The sequence below is a fragment of the Aquarana catesbeiana genome, linkage group LG04 (genome assembly GCF_042186555.1).
Source record: "Aquarana catesbeiana isolate 2022-GZ linkage group LG04, ASM4218655v1, whole genome shotgun sequence".
Lineage (NCBI taxonomy): Eukaryota > Metazoa > Chordata > Amphibia > Anura > Ranidae > Aquarana > Aquarana catesbeiana.
In genome coordinates, this window is record NC_133327.1 from 130,488,477 (window position 1) to 130,516,101 (window position 27,625).

At 42.8% G+C, this 27,625-nt stretch overlaps 1 protein-coding gene across 6 annotated transcripts in view; it reads left to right on the forward strand.

The window, feature by feature from the left end:
• The window catches only part of TFDP2 (transcription factor Dp-2), a 133,273-nt gene that overhangs the window by 69,611 nt on the left and 36,037 nt on the right, over positions 1-27,625 (forward strand). For 5 of the 6 annotated variants that reach the window (XM_073625636.1, XM_073625632.1, XM_073625631.1 and 2 more), the window contains 2 exons: positions 21,483-21,607; positions 22,301-22,348. In XM_073625636.1, the coding sequence (XP_073481737.1) occupies positions 21,483-21,607; positions 22,301-22,348 (173 nt within the window). Of the gene's footprint in view, positions 1-11,183; positions 11,804-21,482; positions 21,608-22,300; positions 22,349-27,625 lie in introns of those variants that run through there. The other variant, XM_073625634.1, reaches the window with a different exon arrangement.

Below are 27,625 nucleotides of genomic sequence, written 5' to 3' on the forward strand. Positions count from 1 at the left end.
ATGACGGGGTAACCACGGTGGGAGGAAGATTGGGGGCCTTCCTCCCACAATGGGAGATGATCACCTCCAACCAGTTTGTGTTAGGGATCATAAGAAGAGGTTACCAGCTAGAGTTCTCAGAACCTCCTCAGCACAGACTTCTGGTCACCGAGCTGCCAAAGTGTGCAGAGAAAGCGTCAGCTCTTCTATCCTCCCTACAGGAGTTAGAGGAACAAGAGGTGATAGTGAGGGTTCCTGTAGAGGAGATAGGCAGAGGCTTTTACTCCCACATTTTTGTGGTCCGCAAGCCTTCGGGAAAATTCAGGCTTATCATGAATCTGAAGCCTCTGAATGTCTCAATTACCTACAGGAAATTCCGGATGGATTCTATCTATTCGGTGAAAGCACTTCTTCCCCCAAATTGCTTCATGGCGTCAATAGACTTAAAGGACGCTTATCTGCACATTCCAGTCGCAGAAAGTTACCAGAGGTTTCTCAGACTGGCGGTGAGAACTGGGGAAGGAATGTTTCATCTACAGTTCAAAGCACTCCCCTTTGGACTATCCTCTTCCCCCCGCATCTTCACCAAAGTGATGGTGGAGGTCCTGGCTTTCTTGCGGCTCAGAGGCATCTCTGTAGTCGCGTACCTGGACGACCTACTCCTGTTTGCTCCTTCCCCGGAGCAGTTGTACCAGGATCTTCAGGTAGCAAGAGACAGCTTAGAAAACCTGGGATGGCTCTTGAACCTGGAAAAATCCAGTTTGGTTCCGGCCCAAAAGGTCACCTTCCTGGGCTATGTACTGGATTCGACAAAACAAAAAGTGTTCCTTCCAGCAGAAAAAATCCAGAAGGTGGACAGAGCAATATTACTGCTCCAGGGCAGCAGTCAGATCTCAGTAAGGAAAGCAATGTCAGCACTGGGCTTACTGACTTCCACGCTTCCGGCAGTTCAGTGGGCAGGGCTGCACTTTCGCCCCCTACAGCTGTTTATTCTGAGTGTCTGGGACCACAGTCCAGCATCTCTGGACTCCCTTATATCTGTGCCAAGTCAGGTCAAAAGGTCCCTCTGGTGGTGGAGGAAAGGGGCCAATCTCTCACAGGGCCTGGAGTGGGTTCTTCCAGTGTCCATAACGGTTACGACCGATGCGAGCGGCACAGGGTGGGGAGCACACCTAGATTCCAAGATGATGCAGGGCACCTGGGAAAAAGAAGACGCAAAGAAGTCCTCGAACTGGAGGGAACTGAGAGCAATAGAGTTGGCTCTCAGAGCTTTTCAGAGAGAACTCCTGGGGCAGCATGTGAGGGTCCGTTCGGACAACTCATCAGCAGTGGCCTACATCAACAGGCAAGGGGGAACCAGGAGCAGATCCTTGTGGGGTCTGGCAGAATCCATCCTCAGGTGGGCCGAAGGGAGCATTCTCTCTCTCTCTGCAATACATCTGAAGGGGGAGCAGAACCACGTAGCAGATTTTCTGAGCAGAAAAATGCTGAAGGAAGGCGACTGGGTCTTGAACCAGGACATCTTCGAGATGATTACTCGGAAGTGGGGGGTCCCCTCCGTGGATCTCTTCGCCTCAAAGGCGAATACGAAAGCTCGTCTGTTCTTTTCCCTAAACAGATGGGACGGAGCAGCCGGGGTGGACGCACTAGCTCAGAGCTGGCGTTTCTCAAAGTGTTATGCTTTCCCCCCTCCCGTAATGATTCCAGCAGTTCTGAGAAAATTTCGGTCAGAAGACACAACCCTCATTCTGATCGCACCACACTGGCCAAGGAGGCCGTGGTTCTCCCTCTTGAAGAGTCTGACAGTGGAGCCTCCCTGGATTCTGCCTATCCGGGAGGATCTTCTCTCTCAGGGTCCAATCTGTTGCCCTCAGGTGGAGCGATGGAACCTCGCAGCGTGGCTACTGAGGAAGAATTGCTAAAGGGCAAAGGTTTCTCGGATCGGCTAGTGACAACTCTCCTAAATTGCAGGAAAAGAGAGACGCAAGCCATTTACCTAAAGGTGTGGAAACGCTTTAACAGTTGGTGCACAGAAAGCTCCTTCGATGTACGAAGTTCTGTAGCAGTATTAGAGTTTCTGCAGGCAGGAGCGGACAAAGGATTAGCCTTTAGCACCTTGAAAGGACAAGTATCGGCACTAAGCGTTTTTCTGGAAAAACCGCTAGCTATAGATCCTTGGGTAGCTAGGTTTTTTAGAGCTTTAGGCAGACAGAGGCCTGTTAAAAATTCCCCATTCCCAGTGTGGGATCTTTCCTTAGTTTTACAGTCTCTTACAGGGGATCCTTTTGAGCCATTGGAATCCTGTACCTTGAAGTTGATCACCCTCAAAACTGTGTTTTTGGTGGCGATCACCACAGCAAGGAGAGTAAGTGAACTCGAAGCCCTTTCTATTAGGGCGCCTTTTTTTCAGGTTTTTCCGGACCGTTTGATTTTTAAAACGGATCCGGCCTTTTTACCGAAAGTGGCCTCTAGTTTTCATAGGGGCCAGGAAATTATTTTACCTACCTTCTGTTCGAATCCTGTGAGGGAACAGGAGCATATTTTTCACAAACTGGACGTTAGAAGGTGCGTCCTTCAGTACTTAGATAGTACAAAACAGTTTAGGAAATCCGATTCTTTTTTTGTATTGTTTTCAGGGGCTAGGAAAGGGTTCAAAGCCTCTAGACGATCAATAGCCAGATGGTTAAGGTTGGCCATTAGCCAGGCCTATGTAATCGGGGGTTTGGAGCCCCCGGAGGGTATTAAAGCACATTCCACCAGGGCAGTGGCAACTTCTCAAGCAGAGTGGGCTGGTGCTTCTCCGGAGCAGATCTGTAGAGCAGCAACGTGGTCCAGTTTTTCCACGTTTGTGAAGCATTACAGATTGGACCTGCTGTCAGCCAAAGACCAAGCCTTTGGGCGTAAGGTGCTGCAGGCAGTAGTCCCTCCCTAAGGTAAGGTGCTCGCTTATCCTCTCTATGGTGCTGTCCTGAAAGATGAATGGGGAAAAACGGAGTTACTTACCGGTAACATCCTTTTCCAGGAATCTTTCAGGACAGCACTAGTACCCACCCAGGTTTTTGATTATCTATGAGAACTCATCGCATGAGAACGTCAGGTAAGATAAAGATTTGTATGACGTATTCTTGTGTCTCCCCAGCTGGCCGGAGGAACTCGTGAAGAACTGAGGGGCCGTTGGGAGGATGAGATTTAAATATTGAATTGGAAGGCGGTGTTTCCTAAGAGGGGAGGAGCCGGTGTCTCTCTATGGTGCTGTCCTGAAAGATTCCTGGAAAAGGATGTTACCGGTAAGTAACTCCGTTTTTTGCGCGTCCGAATTGCATACAGATGAACATGTTTTCGGATAGGAACTTTTCCGGACCTAAAAATAGAGAACATGCCCTCAATCTTTTGCTGGCTGGAATTCTGCCAGCAAAAGACCGATGGAGCATACACACGGTCACATTTTCCGACAAGAAGCTCTCATCGGAGTTTTCCTGGCGGCGATTCCGATTGTGTGTACGCGGCATATGGGTATCTCCACTCTGGATGGAGGAGCACCAAAGACACCTTTTGAACAGCAGCATTGTCAGTCTGGGGAAGGGGTAGTGTTAGCGCGGCCATAGACAGTTCAAATCTCGGATGACTTAGCAGGAATCGGCTGAGATTCAAACTGTATGGGCAGGCTGAATGTACCAAGCTGGCCAAATGATCAACTTGGGTACAACCAGCCTGCCAGATTCCCTTGCGATTATCGATAGCAGCTGCTATAGTCGCTAGCAATAATCACTGTCTTGCGCCTGTCCCCGCCTGGAGCAGATCATTGTTTTGCAGGGGGATTCCCCTGTCAGTACTGACCGTGTTGATGGGGGAATTGTGCACATTTCTTTCCTGCAACCCGTGGTTGCAGGAAAGAAATTTGCAACATCTATGGCCTGCCTAAGATGCACTAACATATTTAAATGGACCTGGCTAATGAATTAAAGCCGATCTTCAGCTAACACTTTTATTGTTACAGAAGCGTTTTGGTTTTTTGAGGGGGAAAAGGGTTTTACATAAATGATTAAAAGCTGACCATGGTAAGCACCCCGGTAAATGGTAAATGGGTTTTTCAACCCTCTAATTGCTACTTCTGCAGGACAGCTTGGTTTGTTTAAAGAAATAACAACAGGTGAAAATAAAGAAAAAAAGCCTAAAATATATTAGCAATATATTAATTTTTGGTTCTGTGTTTAATACTGCTTTAGTCCCCTTTCAAACTTATACGACTTGTCCCACGATTTTGTACTGCAAAATTGTATGACAAGTCATTCTCCATGATTTTCAAAAACTACCATTCATATTGGCACGACTTTAAGTCGTGCCGACTTCAAAGTAGTCCTTGCACTACTTTGGTCCAACTTCCATGCGAGTTGTACTCCATAGACCTCAATGTTAAACCCTCATTTAGCATGCAAATCGTACCTGAATAATATAGACACTATTTCAATACAACTTTGTAAGCACAAGTCTCACACGATGTATGTTTTCATTTTTTAATGCCAAAGTTGTGGCAAAGTCGTAAAAAGTAGTACTGATCCCAAATCGCGGCAAAATCGTGCAAATTCGCTGTAAAATCGTGCCCGCAATATCGCGGTAAAATTGCGCGACTTTGAAGTTGCACAAGTGTGAAAGGGGCCTTAAGGTTTTTCTGCTGGCCTGGGAATGCCTTCACTCCAATTGTCCATTCTTCATAATATAAAATCAGTTCAAAATCCAACAGGGAGAATAGGGCCCTATTTAATGGCTACAGAGGGTGTTCAGCCCTAGAAATTTAAATTATACACATCTCAACCCTTGTGCCTACGAAATGTGTGAAGCAAACCGCTAAGTAAACATTGGAAACACGTATGTGCTAATTGTTTTAGCTGCAAAAATATATTGCAGCTGGGCAGCTATTCTTGTCAGTCACGCAGCTCAGTGTCATAATACAGAGCCATGCAATCTCTTCTCTTCATATAAAGAATGGATAAGGGTTGTCAGCTCAAGGAGTGGAATCTGTAGAGTAAACCTGAAAAACTTCACGTTGAACTTGGTACATTGTACATTTAGAGGAATTCCCTTTCTTGTTTTTAGTGGAGTTTGAGCTGATCTTTTTCAGGATAGAAAGAAGAGTTGTTTACTGTCAGTGCTGGTTGTATGGCCCCGGAAATCCATGAGCAAGCACTCCCGGCCTCTATCCCCACTTGGGTGTGCACAGTCCACTCTCCTATACTTACACAGAAGTGCCAAAGTGAGAGAGCGAGCGGACTTCAAATATGCAGGTGAGGAGAAAGGCTGGGAGTGCTCGTTCATATATTGCTATGACCGCACATCCAGTACTTGGTGTGCCTGACATTTGCAGGACTAGTTGGTGAAGACAATTATGTCAACGGTTGAAGATCTGGGCATTTGTTTGGGGAAAGAAGCACAGCATTTTAATGTGGTGCTTGGGGACTTTTTTAGGAAACGTGTGTAAAAGTGAACTTACCCTTAAAAGCTGGTCATACGCCTCCTAGATTTCTCTTGTTCAGCATAGATGGAGGAACTTCCATTGGCAGAACCAGTGGCTGTCAAAATACCGGAACACCAACTGCATCTGAATAAATGCAGGCACTGTTTGGCCAACAATTTTCCTCCCAGCTCCTTCGACAAAATCCAAATGTTCAGTTGCCTTTTTTTTTATTTCATCAGGTGGTGCTGATTCATGTTGAATTGGCTGAAATTCTAACTGTGTTTGGTAGCTTTTAGACTAGGAATAGCTAGGTTTCCTAGCACTTGTGGATAAGATATTAGTCACCCAATCCATGAGTTTTTATCTCAATCAGATGAAAATCACAAAGCCTCTGACCACAGGTTGAAAAGCTGTCCCCCACCCATATCCATTTTCCTCTCCAATCACATAAACTTGTATGGTCGGCAAAGCCTGCCTATAAAAACAGCCAGAGTGTGTACATCTGTTCAGTGACCAGATCATGTGTCTGTGCTCTTCTGAAATCTGATGTCTGTAGATGACTAAAGGTTTGACAACCTCCTCATCTTTTTTTTGGACTAAGAGGGCATAGACATGGACAACCCCTTGAATCATAACCGCTTTAACAATCGATAGTGAAGAGAACATTTCTATTGAAATTAATTACTTCTCAGTATTTTGTTGCTGCAGAAGTTCTATGTATATTTAAAAAGATCAGGATTGATGAAATGTTGTCCAATCAAATTTTCAGTCAGTGTTCCTGGGCCCAGGACCAAGGTCATTCGTACTTCATAAACCTGCTTGAATGATCAAGTCTAAATCTAGAGTAAGGCTAATGTGTGAATCCTTCTTTCATCCCGTATTTGTTTACTACTGCTTTTAAAGATTGTCCAGTGAGCGTGGTTTCTTCAATCCAGTTACACGATGTGCCCTGAGAACAGAATGGGTTAAGTCAGGGTGGGAGTAAAGTGTTTATAAAGTAAAGCAAATTTTCTGTTTGTAAGAAAGCGCTCGGAATGTTTGACTGCACATGTGAAAATAATTCCTCTAACAAACCCGCTGAGCAGGAGAGACACAAGGTAACATTACCCGCGGAATTCTGGCAACTATTGCACGATAACCAAACAGCTTAATTGGTTTTCACGGGGCCAGACGGCTGTGGCAGTATTTTCTTTAACAGTATTAGGGACCTGATTGGGAATGATTTGTTCTGATGTCTTAAAGTAACATTGTCGTGTGAAATATGAGCCGAAATTACTAAGTGCCTTATGACAATTCTGCTTCCTTGACCATTATGCTGACCTACCGGCTTCAGTACTTTGAGTCACTGGCCCAGAAAAAGTATGCAGGAAAGTCAGAAACTGTAAGATGTCCTTATCTGAAATACTTGTTCCAGGTCATTTGACTCACATCACTACCATGACAGGTAGACAATTGGCATTGTCAGTAGAGGTCAACCATGGCAGCCTCCAGGTTTCCCTTATGACAGGTTGAAAATATTTAGAAAAATATAAGTTATGGGAAGTTCGGCTATTAAAATAAAGGTTTATTTGTCCTTTTTAACAGTCTCCGCTCCCCATATCGATGCCATCACAGCAAGGTACTATGTGTGAAAACCAGACATTTTTTGTAGTTGACCCTGTCATTGTCAACAAAGCGTGCATTAGGAGGCTATGACATTCTACAGGTAATTTGTGGTTTCAATGGTAAATTAACATTAGGGTACATGGCCTTCAGACTCCGAAGTATGGCTGAGCTAGTGTTCACAGGTCACATATGCATTTCCCATGTATTCCTGTTGATATGTGTGAAGAAATAAAACCAAACCACAGTTGTCAGATTGGCTAAAACTAAAACTTTTGTTTGGGAGAGAATAGAGAGAGGTTTAAACCCAAGCCAGTTTTTTATTGTTGTAAGGGGTGACCATGATCCACAGGAAGTGAAAGTGAGGGGAAATATAATATTTTGAGTTCTCACTGGAACAGTTATTCTCCCACTTCCTGTTGTGTCTACGGTCATTTTTTGGTGTAGAAGTGCTGAACCTCATGGTGATGTGTTATAATGTGATGGATGGTGTGCACTCCTAGAATCTGCTGAACCCCTAGGAAGAGTTTACTAAAGTGTTGAAATGATTGGAATGCCACATTGGCTTGTACAGTCCTTTTTTAAAAATGTTGTTTTTCAACAGCCAACACGTTTTAGGGGATCAGCCCTTCTTGCTTCATCAGGGCTACAAACTATAGACAATAGAGAAAATGCATTTTATGTATTTTCTCTATTGTCTAGTTTTTAGCCCTGATGAAGGGGAGAGCTGAGCCCCTGAAACACGTTAGCTGTTGCAAAACAAAAATCTTTCGAAGGACTGTACAAGCTAGAGTGGCACTCCCATCCTTACAACACTTGTGTCTACAGAGCAGGAAGTGAATGGAAATGTCTACAGTTGGTCAAAGACAACAAAAACACGATGGAGGTTTTATCCATTACCTACTCTTTCCAAAACCAAACCAAAAAAATGGCTTTAGATACACTTCAGCCAATCTCAAAAGCCTTAGTACAATAGGCAAAAGTGGTTGTTTTTCAGGTTGAAATTACATATGTGTGAGATCAGTTTTATATAAATTTGAGTGCAAATATGCACAAGCTTATAGGAACAATTAGTTAAGCCTGCAATCAGTTTGTGTTCTATACATGATATATTCATCTCAAAATCCACACTAGCTTTGTTCCATACAGAATAAAAGCAGAGCTACAATGCATGACAAAATCAACAATAAACTTCGGCGTCAGTGCTCAATTATATCTAATTCTAAATTGAAACCCTGCTTTCCAGGTCCTTCAAAAATGCTTCGTATGCTGATGTCAGTGCAAAACAAACACTTGTGCGCTTTATTATGTTGGCCTCATTCATTATAGGAGCCTGGATGTGTCATCCATGAGTAGTTTATCATCAGAGCTCCATTTCCCAGTACTGGATATATAAATGTGCTGAAAATGAAGGACTAGTGTGCGTTGTACACTGGCTTCAACACAATGCAGAAAATTGGCTTGGATTTGAGATCAGTCAGTTTGAGGTCAGCTTGGGACATCGCTGATTTGTATCCACATTGACTTTGATGGAGAAATAGAAGCATTGGAAAGCAGCAATCTACACAGGCATACACCTCATTCCTTACCCTTCAAAAATGCTTTGTAAAACACAATGTCCTGGTTCACCATCTCTATGGGTTATATTATCCTCATGACACCAGCGGTGCTAGGGTGGAAAGTCTTCCCCATCCATGGCAAAATATTCATTTTGTTTAATACCTAGGCTAAGCTCTATTGTAAGTTATGGTAATATAACAACAATGTACCCACAGACAACAATGACACCTTTTGTGAATGAAATTCTTTTTACTGTTTATTCCACCAGGGGGCTTTCATGCATCTTAAAGTGATTGTAAACCTTATAAACAACCCATTAGTTTACAACTGAAATGAAAGGCACAACATTTGTGTATAGATATAAAAAGAACATTATAGATACCTTTCTTTCCCTTTTTTTAATAAGTGATCACATTCCCTCTGTTCTCAGCTGCATAAGAGCTGGGGGAGGAGAAGCAACAGCACATTGAGCTTCCCAGTGAATAGCTGTGCAGAGGGGGGGTGTCAGGACAAGTATGATCATTGGAGAACAGGTTGAGTTCCCAGCAGAGCTAGAGAACTGACCATGGTGTGCTTTCCTGCTTAGTGTGGTCTGTTTTTAATAGGATAGCAGAGGGACTGGCAGTAACACCAGGGATTTCACACAAAGAAAGCAGTACAAAGAGAACAGGATACTTTTTTTTTTTATACAAGTACATGGTATAGCAGAGATATATCAGGAATATAAAATTCTGGGGTAGCAAACACGTTAAGACTTGATTGACACCAAGTAATGGATATCTGGATTGGGAAATCAAACGTGCAAATTTGAAGCCAGTTTAGCAAACGAAATGAGCTGCTACAAGAGGCATCAGAAATCTAGTACTTGTACTTGTTTTAGTTTTCAGTGAAAGTTATTTATTGTGATCAACTCTGATTTTGCTGGTAAAATAGTTAAAATGATTGCGTGTCTATCATGGAATTGCATTTTTGAAGTCCATCTCTTTAAAGCAGTTCTAAAGTCATAATATTTTTTACCTTCACACATTCCCTGCATTAAGGTAAAAAAAGTCCCAGTAGCAGGATCATCCACCCACCCACCCTTCAATTCTGTGAGCAGAGCAGAGGGCAGGGTTAAGCCATGCAGTGTGTGTGTCTAAGGATGCACACAGCCTGGCTCAGGAGCAAGTCTGCATGTCTACCGCCATAGCAAGTGGCTTTCTAGAGGGGCAGACACAGAAGAGGAGCAGAGAGTGCAAGTGAGGGACCCCAGAAGAGACCATACCAGATAGGTATAACATGTTTTTTATTTCGGGTAAACAAAAAATGTTATCCCTTAGAACCACTGTAATGTAGTGAGGTATTAGCAATAAATACATTTTCCATTAATAACTTAGTGGAATTCCAGATTAACTCTAACTACTCTTAAAACCATCCCCTCCCCCCTCCGAACACCTATGCTTACTAACCCTGCGTATACTTACCTATTTTCAGGCAGCTCTGGTCAGGTCACGTGATCCCACTCCCCTGTGTTGGCCAGCGCGACTGCAGGGGAGAGGAGGGACCACCGACAATGGATGGGCCATTCAAGCCTATGGGTGACATCACTGCTTTAGGCTTTACTAGCTGCTGTCAGAGCACTCTCAGCGCTGCTGGCAGACATGGGAGATCACATGACTGGACTGGAGCAGCTTGAAAATGGGTAAGTATAAACATCTTTTTTACAGAGGTTAGTAAACCTATGTATTAGGCGGGGGGGAGGCAGTTTTAAGAGTAGTTAGATTAAGCTGGAAATCCACTTTAAAGAGATTGTATAGACATGACCCAAATTGACCCCCAAGCCTCCCCTTTAGATCATGGCCCAGTATTTTTTTCTGTAAAGTGTTAGTAAACCCAGGACCCTGCATTCACTATATCTGGTCTTTTACAGTACACAGAACATGAGAGTGCAATTATTTTAGTAAATATGAACTGCCATATACCTTTTTCTCATCAGCAGTATATAGCAGTCATGTGACTTGTATCAGTGTCCTGCCGAGCACTGGTTAAAGCTTGTAGGAGGAGTTTTCATTCTCCTCTGACTGTCCTATGAGGCTGCAGGATCCCTGACCCCCCTGTCTATACAGTGCTGATTGGCCTTGTGCTGATCACATGCAGACTTCCAACCCCCCCCCCAAAAAAAAACCTCTCTAGCAATACACACCAAAGTGAGTATGTGCAGAGTGCCCCCCAAGGCTCTATACTATCAGGAGATGGATTGGGGACTGGAAGAAGGGGAGGATCAGAGAAGACCGGATCAAACAGCCTCCTCATAGGACAGTTGGAGGAGAATGCAGAGGATTAAACCCTTAGGATCCAAAGTGAGTATAACAAGCATGCTTTTCTGCATGTACAGACTGAGTTTACTGTTGTGGGCTTAGTAACACTTTAAGCTTTGCTCTGTAGTGAGAAACAACTTGTATTACTCCCTGTGGCATCATCACCAAGCTCGTAAAATTCTTGCTAGGACAGCTACTAGGAGAAGGGAATCGACAGGGTGAACAACATCAGTCCCTATTGATGTGCATATGCAAATTCCCCCCAGATCTACATCTCCCAAGAGCCTTTTCCCTATAGACAGTATGTAGACAGGCTCTTGGGAGTCCAGGCAGCAGCCATGCCTGCTCACTTCAAGATATCAGGAGTTCACTAGATTTCTGTCAGGATGACTGCCTAGATTTCCTACTTGTCTTTTTAAAAGGAAGAAGCATGGAGAAAGGTGCAATGGCTGCAGAGATGTCCTACATTTGTTTTTTTATTTTGCCCAGACACATACTTTAAACATATTTCAGTAAAAATAACTAAAATGTTTTCTTCCCACAGAAGGGACAATATATTAGGGATGTAAAGATTACATTGTGTACATAACGGTGAATGATTTGGGCCCAGTAATGATTCAGCTTCTCCTTGGGTGGAGATGAGTTTACATATTCAATGTTTTCATGGTTTTGGTGAGACTGAAGCTCCCACAAATGTAAAAAAGCAGTGTGTGTGACTTACAGTAAGTAGGAAGGAAGTGCTGGCTGATACAAAGGCAGGCAGAGAGCTGGCAGGTAAAAGCAAGAACACATTTTCATAGCATGCTGTATGCTAAGGTCTGCCTCGAGCTGTCGGGAAAGCCTTTGAGTCTGGCCAAGAGCAGATTTATTGGAAATACTGTGCTCCACTAGTAACAATGGACAATATGAAATGGTAAGCAGACCTGTTATTCACTCATAGTGGTGTACATGTGCCATCTTCTTCAACAAAGCTAGGAGGGCCTGAAACTGGCCAGGTTTATAGGAAGGTGAAAGGTGTAAAAAATGCAGATCACTTTTGCAATACACAGAACAGAAGAAGGGTGGGGGGAGCACGCCTTACATAGAACAGAAGAAGGGGGCAGTACAGATTACATGGAACAGAAGAAAGGGGGGTGAGCACAGATTACATAGAACAGAAGGGGGGGGAGCAATACAGTTTACATGGAACAGAAGGGGGGGCAGCACACCTTACATAGAACAGAAGAAGGGGGCAGTACAGTTTACATGGAACGGGGGGGGGGGGGGGGGGCAGCACACCTTACATAGAACAGAAGAAGGGGGCAGTACAGATTACATGAAACAGAAGAAGGGGGGGCATCACAGATTACATAAAAAGCAGAAGGGGCGGCAGCACACCTTACATAGAACAGGAGAAGGGGGCAGTACAGTTTACATGGAACAGAAGAGGGGGGGGGGGGCAGCACACCTTACATAGAACAGAAGAAGGGGGCAGTACAGATTACATGAAACAGAAGAAGGGGGGGCAGCACACCTTACATACAACAGAAGAAGGGGGGCAGTACATATTACATAGAACAGAAGAAGAGGGGCAGCACAGATTACATGAAACAGAACGGGGGGAGGGGCCAGCACACCTTACATAGAACAGAAGAAGGGGGGCAGTACAGTTTTACATGGAACAGAAGGGGGGGGGGGGGCAGTACACCTTACATAGAACAGAAGAAGGGGGCAGTACAGATTACATGGAACAGAAGAGGGGGGCAGCACAGATTACATAAAAAGCAGAAGGGTGGGGCAGCACACCTTACATAGAACAGAAGAGGGGGGGGCAGTACAGATTACATGAAACAGAAGAAGGGGGGGCATCACAGATTACATAAAAAGCAGAAGGGGCGGCAGCACACCTTACATAGAACAGGAGAAGGGGGCAGTACAGTTTACATGGAACAGAAGAGGGGGGGGGGCAGCACACCTTACATAGAACAGAAGAAGGGGGCAGTACAGATTACATGAAACAGAAGAAGGGGGGGCAGCACACCTTACATACAACAGAAGAAGGGGGGCAGTACATATTACATAGAACAGAAGAAGAGGGGCAGCACAGATTACATGAAACAGAACGGGGGGAGGGGCCAGCACACCTTACATAGAACAGAAGAAGGGGGGCAGTACAGTTTTACATGGAACAGAAGGGGGGGGGGCAGTACACCTTACATAGAACAGAAGAAGGGGGCAGTACAGATTACATGGAACAGAAGAGGGGGGCAGCACAGATTACATAAAAAGCAGAAGGGTGGGGCAGCACACCTTACATAGAACAGAAGAGGGGGGGGCAGTACAGATTACATGGAACAGAAGAAGGGGTCAGTACATATTACATAGAACAGAAGAAGGGGGGCAGTACAGATTACATGGAACATAAGAAGGGCGGGCAGCACACCTTGCATAGAACAGAAGAATGTGGGCAGTACAGATTACATGGAACATAAGAAGGGGGGAGGGTACAGATTACATGGAACAGAAGAAGGGCGGGCAGCACACCTTGCATAGAACAGAAGAAGGGGGGCAGTACAGATTACATAGAACAGAAGAAGGGGGGGAAGTACAGATTACATGGAACAGAAGAAGGGGGGGGGGTACAGATTACATAGAACAGAAGAAAGGGGGGGGGGGGGGGGGAGTACAGATTACATGGAACAGAAGAAGGGCGGGCAGCACACCTTGCATAGAACAGAAGAAGGGGGGCAGTACAGATTACATAGAACAGAAGAAGGGGGGCAGAACAGATTACACGGAACAGAGGAAGGGGGGGGGGGGGGCAGCACAGATTACAGAAGAAGGAGGGGCACAGATTACTTAAAACAGAAGAAGGGGGGGGGGGCAGCACACATTACATAGCACAGCAGCAAGGGGGCAGCACAGAGTACATAGAACATAAGGAGGGGGGGGGGGGGGATCAGATTACATAGAACATAAGAAGGGGGCAGCACTCGTTACATAGAACAGCAGAAAGGGGAGTTATATCAACGTATAGATTTCAGACACTATGGCTGGTAAAGACACGGGAGTTGATTTATTAAAAATGCAGAGTGAAAAAGCTGTGCATAGTAGCCAATCAGCTTCTAACTTCAGCTTGTTTAATTAAGCTTTGAAAAAAAAAACTGGAAGCTAAATGGTTTCTAAGCACAGCTGCACCAGATTTTGCACTCTCCAGTTTTAGTAAATCACCTGACTATCTTTGAAGCCTAAAGAAACACACCCTTCTAGATCACCTCTTTCAAACTGAACATTTCCATTTTTTACTGGTCCTAAACCTTCTTGCGTTGTAACGGTAGCTTATATGAGATGAAGATTTTTCTGCTGATAGAAGAAACATTTATTTATTGCTAATAATTATACAGATAACCTGTGCCTGTTTGCTTTTGTCATCTGTAGGTGTAAGCCTGCTGTGGCAAATAGCAAATCCGGTCCTGAACATCTGACTGTATGTGGATCAGTTGCAATTATTATTTGAATTTATTCATTGCTGGTATATATATAGTGCTGACTATTTACATAGCACTTTACATATCAATATACAAGCACACCCCTCCTAGGGCCAGTTCAGACAGGAGTTGACTAGTCTATCAGAATGTCTTTTGGAGTGTGAGCGGAAGGCCATGCAAGTTCCTTGCAGGTAGAGGCCTGGTTGGGATTTGAACCCAGGACACTATTTAGGGTTGCCACCTGTCCAGGACTCACCCAGGACAGTCCAGGTTTTGAGTCATGTGTCTGGGTTCCAGTCCACCTGAAACCCGGACACATTATTCAGACAGGAATGTGGCTCGGAACAAGGCTTAACAGGAGGATGAGGGGACACTATGTGCATCCTATTACTATTTTCTTTGGAGTGCCCAAAGGTGTCCCAGGTCTGTTCCAATCCTTTACTGTATACTAAAACAAAAAAAATTTACTGTGCGCCACTAAAATGTTTGGCTTGAAGAAAAAGTGGCAACCCTAACCCTAGTACTAATCACTAAGCCGCTTATCGAAATTCTTTATATTACAATTGCCAGGGTTCTGTTATGGGATTATTGGGTGGAAGAAGATTGACTTGCTGGAAAGTAATCCATCTAACATACTACATTCTGCAATACCAAAAACATCTAATTTCTGCTTACTGTGTTTTGTCAGGAACAGTATCTCTATGTGCATTGAGGACAGGCAGCACTCGTATTCCACATCACAGCAGAATTAATTACATCATGCACTCCTCTGACCTTCTATACATTCTGGGACAAAACCATCCAATCTATAAAGTGTTATAATTTAGCTAGTCTCCTCCTACCCCCATGAATGAAAACACCATAGTACCCAAAGGTTTCAGCAGTGCAGGCTATGGCTTTAAATGTTTGTGCAGCCGGAGAGGATGTATGAATGATTGTCACTGCACGCCTGTCTTTCTCTGTAGGTCTCTGAAACCTGCAGTAAAGCATCTAGTGCAGGGTCGCAGCCTGGGGTCCCAGCTTAGCTTCCGGTGGAGATCAAAGCCGAGAGGTGGACCTGAGGTCAGCCAAGAACAGCAGTGACGTGTGTTCTGGGGGGCCTGTGACTGGATGGGAAGGGATTGGACCGGTGTTTGGTTCTCCCATGTGACAATCATTAGTCTTTTTTTTTTTCTATGCACCTACTGCGGGCTTCTGGCTTGCGAAGATTAACCCATCCATAGCTGCAGTGCATAGAATAATCAGCCAGAGCCACAAATGGCAAATTTTAGAAAGGCTTTAATAGGTAGAGATATAAACACCAGATTGGACAAGAATCTTTTGTACCTGCTTTTTTTTTTTTTTGGTTTTATGTACCATGTCTACAATACTGCCCCCACCTATAACTGGTCTTCACAGCAAGGAGCACTGGAAGGGCAAGCGCATGTAAAATAAAACCAAAGAATTTCCAAGCTCAACTCACCAACCAGCCTGCGACCAACCGAATTAACCTGCCTAACAGTATGCGTTAAAAACAGGGGTTTAGTTGCACACATTTGCAAATACATGCATAAGCTGCAGGCCACGGCAAGGCACCCTGTATCCTGCAGACCCTAACTCTAACTTTGAAGAGTCTCCACAGTGGGAGCACATGTATTCTAATGGATAGTTGAAGGACAGATGACTGGAGGGAGCCCAACCCTCCTTAAAGGCCTGCTGTAATACTTCATTTCTTTTCTCTGGTCAGTCTTGGGTTCAGACAGCCTGAAGCATTGGGGTTGTCACACTGGCTGGACAATACACAGGCATAGCGAGAGATGATACTTGGATGTGCAGGAGTTATTGGACCACTGGACCCTCATTTTGTCAGATGATCAGCTCAGGAACATGGACATTGATATCCACATCCTGTTTTTGTAGTGGGCATAGAGATTGCACATATTCAACGTGTTGACCATTTCTCAAGGTGAACAATGGTGGTCAGTTAGAGAAAGCCAACTCTACCGATTGGCTGTTCTTTGAGAATGATCTGCCACAGTTTTTGATTCTGGTTATGGTGCCCATACACACTTCACTTTTACTATCTAATTGATTTGCCATCCAATGAAATTGGCAAACAATTGAATAGACATATCTTCCGTTCCGTTCCAATCAACTTTAGACTTGACTTAGATTGAATTTGATCAAGCTGAGTCAATTGCCCAGTGTGTAAAATTTTCAACCACTTTGCATCAATTGGCAACACCGAGAGGCTTTGATCTGATTATGTGATTGCATGGGGAAAACAGAGGTGCCATCTGACACTTGCGATGGTACCTTCCAACTGTCATTCGAAATCCAATTCCATGTGTTTGGTATATCGATTGAATAGGTTGTACACTATAGGATAATTCAATCAGGAGGCATCAATCAGAAAAGAAATCGATAATTTATCATAGCAAGTATGCTCCCCCTTAGGAGAATCATGGCCTGATCCAGCTCTATAGAATGACAATCAATGTATGTCTTTAGGAGCAAATCAATTCTAGCTCTACTACATGTTCCCAGTTTGAGCTAAAAAAGGTGTTTATTATGTAATAATGAGCATGATTTCCTTTCTGCCATAGGAAAGGAAGCTACTCTTTTACTTCGTATTATTCTCAGTTCACATATGCGAATTGGATGCGTTTTGAACTGCTTTAGATTCGCATGACATGTGAACCAAACCGGCTTTCAATGGAGTTAACATATATGCGGTGCAGCAGCAGTGCGAATCCTCTTCAAATTTATATAGAGTCCTGTGCATTTTCTGAGCACCGCGGTGCAATTCAGATGCAAATTCCAGGCTCATTGCCCTCTATGGGAACGTATCATCTCATCGCACATCTCATCCATTTTGAAAACTAATTCAATCAGAAGAAAAAAAAGCGTGGGCCCCCCAAATACATGCCAGGCCCTTTCGGGTCTGGTACAGATTTTAAGGGGAACCCCACACCAGAATAGAAAAAATGGCGTCCCCCCCCCCCCCCCAATCCATACCAGACCCAAGGGTCTGGTATGGATTCTGAGGGGAACCCCCACGTAAATTTTATTTTTTTTTAAATGGGGTGGGGTCCCCCCAAAATCCCTACCAGACCCTTATCCAAGCATGCAGCCTGGGGCAGGCCAAGAAGGGGGGGGGGGGACGAGAGAGTGCCCCTCTCCCTGGAGCATACCAGACCCTTCCCCTTAACATGGAGGGAGTGTTTTTGGCAGGGGGGGGGCCTCTGTTTTGGGCACAGTACAATTTGTATATGTGTTTTACACACAGTATTGGCCACATTCCTATTGACTTCTATTAGAACACGTTTTTATGAAAGTGCATTAAAGTGCTGCATCTGTGATGTGCTTTCATAAAATGCACATTCTAATAGAAGACAATGGGAACACGCCTAAAAACGCATGCGTTTGTTGTTCAGCCAGTGTTATAGCTCAGTCATTAAGGGCCGACCACTCCTCTGTCTATTTCCATATAAAGAATGTGTCATTATGGAGAGATACTATTCTTTTTTTATTTAGTATACTAAAGATGGATAGAACAAGTTGATTTATGTCAGAGATGGGTGAATTGCCACCCAGCTGTTGGGCCACCATCAGCATGTCCCTAATCCAAATTATTGATACGTAGAAAGACAAAGAAATAAAAACAAAAAATAATAATAAAACATTAACCAATGAGCTAAAAGTTTTTTGTTATGAGCTCATAGGAAATGTCACATGAATGTATCAAACTATTTAAGAATATTTTTTTTTCATTTTTGATAGATTAAGGGAGAATTATAACCTCTGTAAGGTGGTTTTTTTTTTTTTTTTTTTTTTTTTTTTTTTTAATTTTTTTTTTTTTTTTATACTATCTCTGTTAGATTAGGGAGATTTTACTTCACTTCCTGTCCCATAGCCAAAACAGGAAGTGAGTGAAAATCCATCTGAAGTGAGGGAATCCCTGGTTGTCACCAGGATCACCAGAACTAATGTACCCATTGGAAGATGTTTCCTCATTCCTGTTCTGGGGGCAACTCAAAATTTTCAGATTTTATTTTCGGTGATAACAGTAAAAAGGACAAATAGAGAGGGTGAATCTCCCTAACGGGGGCACATAAAGCAATAAAAACCTCACAGGTGTTCTAATCCCTCTCCACTCTATCCACAAGTTTAGCAGTAAAATACTTTTTTCTAGCGCAAAGTAAAGTAACCTGTAGAAACCAATCGTCTTTGTTATGAAATGTGTCTGCTATGCGTTTCTGTACAGAGCTTGATGTTACACTGCCTTGTTATGTCAAGTGTCCTCAAGTACATTAAATGGTACAATGTGAACACAAAATGTGTACAAAGAATCTAAAAGCTTACAGAAATCCATAGTGGGATCTTCACTTCTTTACTGCTCCATGGCATATGGCAGCTTGATAATCTAATGCATAATAATTAAGCACTTTTGCAGGCTATCGGTTCATCTATTGTATTTTATTCAGATCTCTTTGTTCTCTCATGAGCTTGAGTTTCTAGGTAAGGAATCTGCTGTGCCCATTACTGGGCCTTCCCACATTCACGGTTGAATTGTCATTTATTTTGAATTATGGAGAATGCAACATGAGGAGTGGGAACACCCAAATGTGGGCAGAAACACTCAAATCTCCAAGGTTGGGAGAATATATTACTACAGGTACTTTTCTTTGGCATTTTCTAGAGGTAAAATGAGCCATTCGTCCACCTGACCTCACCTGTAACACTTTTTAATGCAGAAAACACATTTTCTGACTTAAGATGGTGTGGAGAAGAGTTAGAAACTCTGTTAGGGTCCTATGATTGTCTGCAACTCCATTACAGAAATGTTCCCCTCACTAAATGTTAGAGCTGCACGATTCTGGCTAAAATGAGACTCACTTTGCTTAGAATAAAGATCACGATTCTCGGCGTAACATCTTTCACATTATACAAAGAAATGGGGCTAGCTTTACTGTTTAGTTTTTTTAATTCATTAAAGTGTATTTTTTCCAAAAAAAAGTGCATTTGAAAGACCGCTGCCCACATATAGTGTGATATAAAATATTGCAACAGCCGCCATTTTATTCTCTAGGGTCTCTGCTAAAAATATATAATATTTTGGATGTAATTATATTTTGTAATTGTCTAGCAAAAATTACTGATTTTAAAGTGGAACTGCAGTCTGCTCACATAATTTTGTAATAAAAACATCTTTGCCATTCTGAAGCATCCCTCCAACCACTTTATATATACTGTGATTGTGTACTTGCCAAATATGCTGCAGAAATCTCCCTCCACTGAGTCTGGCTGCAACCATTTTAACTGTGGGCAGGTAAAGCTGCTGCCTGTTCACTTCCTGGATTTACACAGAGGCACACCTCCAGTTCTGCAGTTCTCATTAGCCCTCTTATGACTCATCCCCTCTCCCTTCCTGGCAAACTCTCAGGAGACGAGAGAGAGAGCTGTGCATGATTTTACAGACAAACAGGAAGTGGGCTGTATAAGGTATGTACTGGCAGAAAAAAATGTTTTACTATCCAAAGGTAAAAGAATAAGGGCAAAAGATTTAATAGATGGAAAGATGAAAAATGACTGAGGCCCCTTTCACACTTATACGACTTGTCCCATGATTTTGTTCTGCAAAATCGCATGACAAGTAATTCTCCATGATTTTCAATGACTACCATTCATATTGGCTTTAAAGTAGTCCCTGCACTACTTTGGTCCAACTTCTATGCGAGTTGATGTCCATAGACCTCAATGCTAAACCCTCAAGTAGCATGCAAATTGTACCTGAATAATATAGACACGATTTCGGTACGACTTTGTAAGCACAAGCTGAGGGTCAAAGCATTTGTAAACCCCAACCCTGTAAAGTAGTACTGATCCCAAATCGCGGCCACGAAATCGCAGTAAAATCGCAACTTTGAAGTCTCACAAGTGTGAAAGGGGTCTGAAGTTCCACTTTAACTTGTAAGCAACAAGTGTCAGAAAAAAGGCTTAGACTTTAAGTGGTTAAACTGACCTCATTTACAGACAGAAGTTCATCCAAAGAACTGAGAGATACTTTGTTTATAGTTAGCTGATAATGTTGTGAAACTTGGCAGGCTGCCCTTTTTTTTGTTTTTGTTTTTCTTTTTTACAGCTGTCCACTGTGAGCAGAGAACTCTGCACTCAATGGAAGAAATGCTGTGTTAAGATCAGGAGGGGGGTTGAATCGAGATCACGATTTTTTTAATGATTAATCATGCAGCTCTTCATATCCAGAGGCACAACAGAACCATAGGCAACGAACGTGAGATGAAACCTCCCCAAACAAAGGAAATCTGACCTTTCATAGTTTTCACTGGTCTTGTGTCCTTACTTGCTGTTTGGGCGACAACTGTCAGATATTAGATTTTCTTTACTTTCTGTTCTGGTGATAGTAATCAGAGCCTAAGGAGTAAGCCTTCATAATAGGGACTTGGGCAATGGCCAAAAACCTGACCTTTATTAAACCGTCTTAATTCCTAAAGCTGAAAAACAAATTTAGGCTAGAGTTCCATGTTGTTGATTGACTCTTCAAGAATAATTTTACTGTGGGCTTATTATGTAATATAAAAACTGTCAAACGCCTTCTTCCTATAATTAAACCACTGGGTCTATGCTGCTGGTGACCCTACAATGATATGAAGCACACACGTCAAGTTTTTTTAGATGCATTATAATCATGCATTTAAAGCTTAGATTATTATGAAATTTCTGCAATCATTAATGATTTTAATATATATTTTATGATGTGGATTACAAGCCAGCCCACAACAATTATACTTTATACTGCAATGCGTTCATGACGTGTGTGTGTGTATGTGTATGTATGTGTGTATATATATATATATATATATATATATATATATATATATATATATTATGAATTATGATGTATGTATATAAAAGAATAAATATGTCATCATGCATTTGACCACTTTTACCAGCTATGTGTCACAAACTTCATTTAAAATCCCAAACCTTTTCCTTTTTAAAGATGTGACAACCACCTCTGCGGCCTTTAAGAATCATAAGGACTCATTCTGGGGAAATTGAGACCAGATAAAATGAATACCATGCTGGAATAAATACTGTAATGTTTTTCCTTATCTTTTCTAGATTATAAGCACTCCTCAGAGACTGAACGCCGGAGCAGATCTTCTCATAGGGAGACCGTTCTCTACGGCTACCTCAGCCATGGTCACTCAGAGCCACATCACAGACACAACTAGCTGGATCCCCGGGTAATTCATATCTTTTGGATGCATGTTTTGTTCCTAATGTGGTACTGTATTTTGTGGGTTTAGACGCTTGAAATAGCACACACTGCTGCGTGTGTTCTTTGTGCGTTTTTTGTGTATCCTTACTATGAAGGAGTGTGGGGTGTAGCAAGATGGTGGCGACGGAACGTCACTTCTGTTACACATTCTGACGGGTCGCCTAATCTGGCGAAACACAGGCTCGGTGAAATGTGTGACACAGCATTGCCTACTTACAGGGCATAGTGAATATGTGTCACAGAATTCAAGGAAGCAAAGGTGTGAGGGTCTTCACAAAGTTAGTTTTCAAACTTCAAAATCATTCACGTTAGAAGGAATAGGCAGATGCTCAAATGAATGACTAATCGGGAGAATTGCCTACTTTAAAGGATTTTTATGTGTAATGCTAGATGTAGGGAAAACTGCTCTGAGCCTAAAAATATTGGACTGAGTACTCGGAAACCTTTTTAGCACAGAAAACAAAATATTGACGGGTGATCCCCCACACTCATTTCTGTACCCTTTCCCCCTAATTCACTACCTGATAGCTTAGCCTCGTCTGCTCCTATTGATCTACATCCCTACATTTCACCAGTTGTAATATTAGCATTTGACAGAGCATTAATCACTATTTGTGTAGTTTTGCAAAATAACATCATTTTATCTCTTATTTTGTAGGGACAGGAAGCGTTCCCGGGAGTTCATAGAGGCTGACTTCTCTGAAGGGTGAGTGTTGAGAGTTTTTATCTGCTAAGAGTGGTGTTGGAGGTCCAGTTGAGTACATGAAGAGGGTGTGAGGTGTCTGGAGAGATGGTTTAGCAAAGTGTGAGATTTTAGGATGTTGGGGTTTCTTTGAAATCTTGTAGGACAAAGTCAATTTCTGGACTGCTGAGTGGCTGTTTGGGTTTGGAGCGTGGGTAAATTGGCAAGACTAATGATTTTGAACTACTATTCCTAATTATCCCATGCCCAGAGGTAAAGAAAATCAGTTCACAAACAAAGATTTTTTTGATTCACCTATGCAGATTTGTATAATCAAAGGGTCAGCAACCTAATACACAGGTGGTCATGCAAGGCCATTTACAGTGGCACCGAGAAGATCAAAAGTCACATGTATACAAAATGATTTGATATTACTTATCAAATCATAAATGTAGTAAAGTTTGCTAAATAGTGTCTAGTTCGTATGCTTGAAAAAAGTGACCTTTGCATTAATCTCTACGTTTGGAATCATATACATGTGCAAACAGATTATTTCACACCGTGTTTGTCCATCTCAAAGCTGCATTACAAGATTTGGTTCAGAAGTGTGCGTGCAGTTAAAATTAACATCCTGTAGGCCAGGTGTAGCACAACTAAGCCATGAAAGATAGGGATAGGAATCTCATTGAAAGGAAGTCTAAGGCTTGCCATAGATAATTTGAATCTCAACCGGCTGAAACTCGAACCATGTATGGAGTAGGCTGAATGTACCAAGTTGATTGGTCAACTTTGGTACAACTAGCCTGCTGAATCATACATGCGGTTATCGCTAGCGACTAGTCAAGCCAAGGTTGTAGTAAAGAAATTTTCACCGTTAATGGCCGGTTTAAAGTGATACTAAAGTCTTGTTTTTTTTCAATAAAAATAACAAACATGTCTTACTTACCTCCTCTGTTGCAGTGGATTTGCACAGAGCAGCCCAGATTCCCCTCTTCTCAGGTCCCTCTTCGCTGCTCCTGGCTCCTTCCTCCTGTTGAGTGCCCCCACAGCAAGAAGCTTGCTATGGGGGCACCTGAGCCGAAACGCAGCTCCCTGTGTCTATTCAGACAGGGAGCTGTGGCCTGGCCCGCCCCCTCTCTCTCCTGATTGACTGACTTTGACAGCAACGGGAGCCAATGGCGCCGCTGCTGTGTCTCAGCCAATCAGGAGGGAGAGTCTTGCACGGCCAAAACACTCGTGGACATCGCTGGACAGAGATGGGGTAAATATTAGGGGGGCTGCTGCACACAGAAGTGTTTTTATCTTCATGCATAGAACGCATGAAGATAAAAAAAAATTCTGACTTGGCATGCATTGAATCTTTACCATTGGAAAACATGGGGTACGACTTGTCATGCAACTTTGATGTCCAAAGTCACACAGTTGTGAATGGGGTCTTACTGTGTACATAAATGGTAAATACGTTTGTGTTTTGTGTTTCACCTGTTAACATAATGATTTATAAATCTAATGTGCCATTAGCAGTATAATTATGGGTGCAAAAATAAAAAATAAACTATATGGTTAAAATGCGCTGTTGTTCACTGGCACACCGGATGTCTAATGCTTGTAAATTGAAACTTAATGGGAAAAGGTGGCTGACCCTGGTCTAATCTATGGAAAACCATATGATTCATGACTCACAATTACCTAGATTCTGGAATTCCATGACTGGCGAGTGGGGGGTCCTGTCAGGTAGGCCCGAATGGGGCTCAATGATGAGTGTCAGAATTCCTTATCTCAGTATTTGTTCTGGGACGGTGACTTGGACAGCATAAAAGCTAAAGCATGAGCACGACAACCAGGAAACTAGAGGAGTTGGCAATGGCAGCCTCCATTATTCTCTTACAACAATTTCCCTTTAAGACATGTTTTCAAACTGGTGGCAGCTCGCTTGTTTGAGGCCTCAGAGCGTTCGACCCCTTTCACACGGAGCTGTCCTTGTACGGGCTCCGCTTGCTCAGCAGGGATCGTTCCGTTGATCCCTGCTGAGCAGGCGGATAACAGGTCCATCTCTGCTCACCGTGGAGAGACGGACCTGTCAGAGCTCCGCTCTCCTCTATGGGAGAACGGATGAAAACGGACCGCCTGTCCGTTTTCATCCGATCCACCAGATGGATAGAAAATAGGGTTTGTTATTTGTTATTTAACCCCATATTATAGTATTTCTAGCAAAATGTACAGTTCTGTGGAAGTTTAGTGTATGCAGAGTGAATATTGAGCACACATCGTACAATTTAGTGTACAATGGAAGTAAGCAGATGCTATAAAACCCTCTCTATGTGAAAGCAGTAAATGCTGAGCAGTTCAGACTAGTTGGTCCCTGGCAGAGTTCTGACTCTTCCAGTTCTTTTCACTTCCTGCTGCTGTTCCTAACAAGGAATCTGGAACTAATCCCTCTGGATGCTTTCGCAGAGTGCCTGGCCACTGTGGCAACCACTTGTCAGGAAGCGTTTCTATCATCTGCAGCACCTTTTATTTCAGACACTGCAGAATATAGTTGTACTTAGCATCTTGCTGTACATTCTGGGAAGGACACCCAGGACTTCAGCTACTGTTTCTGTGACCGGATTTTTCCATTTTATCCAAAAAAGGGAATTATTACATGCCAAGCACGATATTTGTATAGCCTGTTCATTACATAATGCATTAAACACTGTGTAGACCTTCTTTACATATGTGCTGCCTATAAAAAGAAATCAAGGATCCACAGCAGCATAAAATAACTGGAAATAAAAAAAAACACTTTTGTAACATTTCCAAGATTTTGTACTGAACAGTGAAACTTCTGTTTGTTGCCAATACATGGGATTAAATTGTTGACAGAAATCTTTATATACCCACTTTGTATATACCAGGGATGGGCAACCTAAGGCATGGGTGCCAATGCTATTTTCAGTGACAACCATGGCAGGCATGCAGGCCCACAGGATCCTTTGGTGGGCCCCTGTTCCCTACAAATATAGTGCGGCTGTAATTGACAGCTCACTAAGCTGTCCTTGACAAAGCCTGGCCTGCCCACAGTCCACCCACCTCCATGATGTTTCAGAGGTCTGCCTGAGGTTGCTAGTGTTCAAGTGCAGGGCTTCCTCCCAGCCCCAGAGTATTCCTGCCTGCGGCTTCAGAAGCTGTTGCATAACAAAGCCACCTAACCTCTTCCTTCTCCTATTGAAACCACCAGTTGTGGTGTAAAACCCCTTTGTTTCTGATGGAGCAGGAATTGGGACTGATCTGGGGTCTACAGTGGTTATTTAATGCTTGTAAATTCACATTTTTAATGTGGAAAAGGTTGCCGATCCCTACTATAATACAGCAGCATGAGTTATGGACACATCATTGGGGTGTCTTCTTTCCAGGCAGTCATCTTGGCATTTCCAACCCAATTGGTTCACATTTTGTCCAGTTCAGCTTTATAACATTTCCTGCTTCATAGAGTTAAACATTGTTTTTTTTTATTTTCTCAGTTATAGTTACTTTATTCCTCCCTTTTGCACAATTGTTTGCTTTGTTTTGCTCTTCTAACCCCACACTCTTTTCTCAAATCTTGCTGATTGCTGTAGAATAGATGATCGGCTGATATATGGAGTTTACTATGTAGAAAACAAAGGCTAAATAGGAGTGTAGCTACCAGTCATGCATAAACTACCACATTGCAGGGCTTCTAATCACCTGGATTGAAGAAGTGTATGCAGAGAATCTCTGTTGAGTCAAGCATGCCACATGATAAATGGAACAAAGAAAATTGCGTAAAAACAAAATTCCTCAAAAGTGGGAATTTAAAGGACCACGAACACTCAAAAAAATTAAAATTATGTAAAAAACAGTACAAATTTATTACAAAAAGTAAATGTATTCATATTCATACAACATGAATAAAACTGAAACACATGATATACAAAAATAGTTCAAGAATGGATAAATGGAAGAGGCCCAAACCAGCTGTCAAGGAGACAGGTGAAAACCAAAGTGTTTCAACATGTGAGGTAAGGGTCTTCTTCAGGGAAAAGGAATGGGCTGGGAACTTCCAGGTAAATGCAAACAATCTACAATGTTAATATAGACATAATTGCACATTAGAATTCAAAAATATCCTATATCTAATGAACTGATTGGCTAAGTCATTGTAAATGGACATAACGCAGAAAGACATAAATATTGGTATCAATACTGACCTCATGTGTAAGTGTGTAAAAAAATGGAGATCCTAGGCTCAACATAGAAGAAGAAAACAAATGCCTGAGAAGGCGTCAGACAAGCCAGAGCAGGATGGGAATAAATCATGTCCAAGTAGAGCCCTCCCGTATCTGGAAATCACCTCCCAAAAGGTGACCCAGAGCACTCACAGATGAGACCAGCACAGATCTGAATGTGAAACAAAGTGATCAAAAATAGGAAAATAATGTAATATACTTATGCACAAAAGAGGCTAAGCACATAGTGAAGGAACACTCATTATAGTTGACCAATATATCTAAATACACATACTTATCGCTTTAGATTTTGTAGATTTTTGCAAAGCAAAAGTTCTTTCACAGACCCACATCAACTGAAAATGGCCATTAATGTTGAAATACAACTCCGCCGTGGATGGAGCCATAGAGACCTCTCATACTTCAAAGTTGTTGCCCCTGATATGGGGGGGGGGGCTGGCTAGATCAATAAATCGCAATGAACCAGGGACCAAAAAATCAAATATGGTGTTCATTTGTATAATGCCGGGAAGAATATCCAAGCATTAATGTTTCAAAAAGAGGAAAAAATACCCCATCATTGTACATAGATGTCACAAAGTAATCTGGCCCAGGGATCTTACCTAGAGAGTGTCACAGATGCAATGATGTCCTATGTCTCCAAAATGAAGCCAGGACCATATTAGACTGCCAAGTTTATATAGGGGCCAGCATAAGAGGAAGGGTGTGGTAAATGTGCTTCACCTGTGGTAATCCGTCTATGACGCTCCCTGAATGGCCCCCCCTGGGCCGGCGGCGCACCACGCCGCCAACACAGGTGTGTGCGATCGTAATGGCACTAAACCGTGGCGCCACCCGCCGACAATGCCTCGTGTTGTAGTATATGGAATAAATTCTTTATGTAGGTTAGGATAGGTTTATACAAAAGTGCGGTGATCTGATGTCAGAAACAGTCATATTACCCAGTTGTTTATGTTTAGAGGAAGAGGTGGTCCAAAAGATATCACGAAAATGCAAAGTATCAGTGTTTTACCTTCACATTTTGTGAGTATTAGAAGTTGATCCTAGGTTT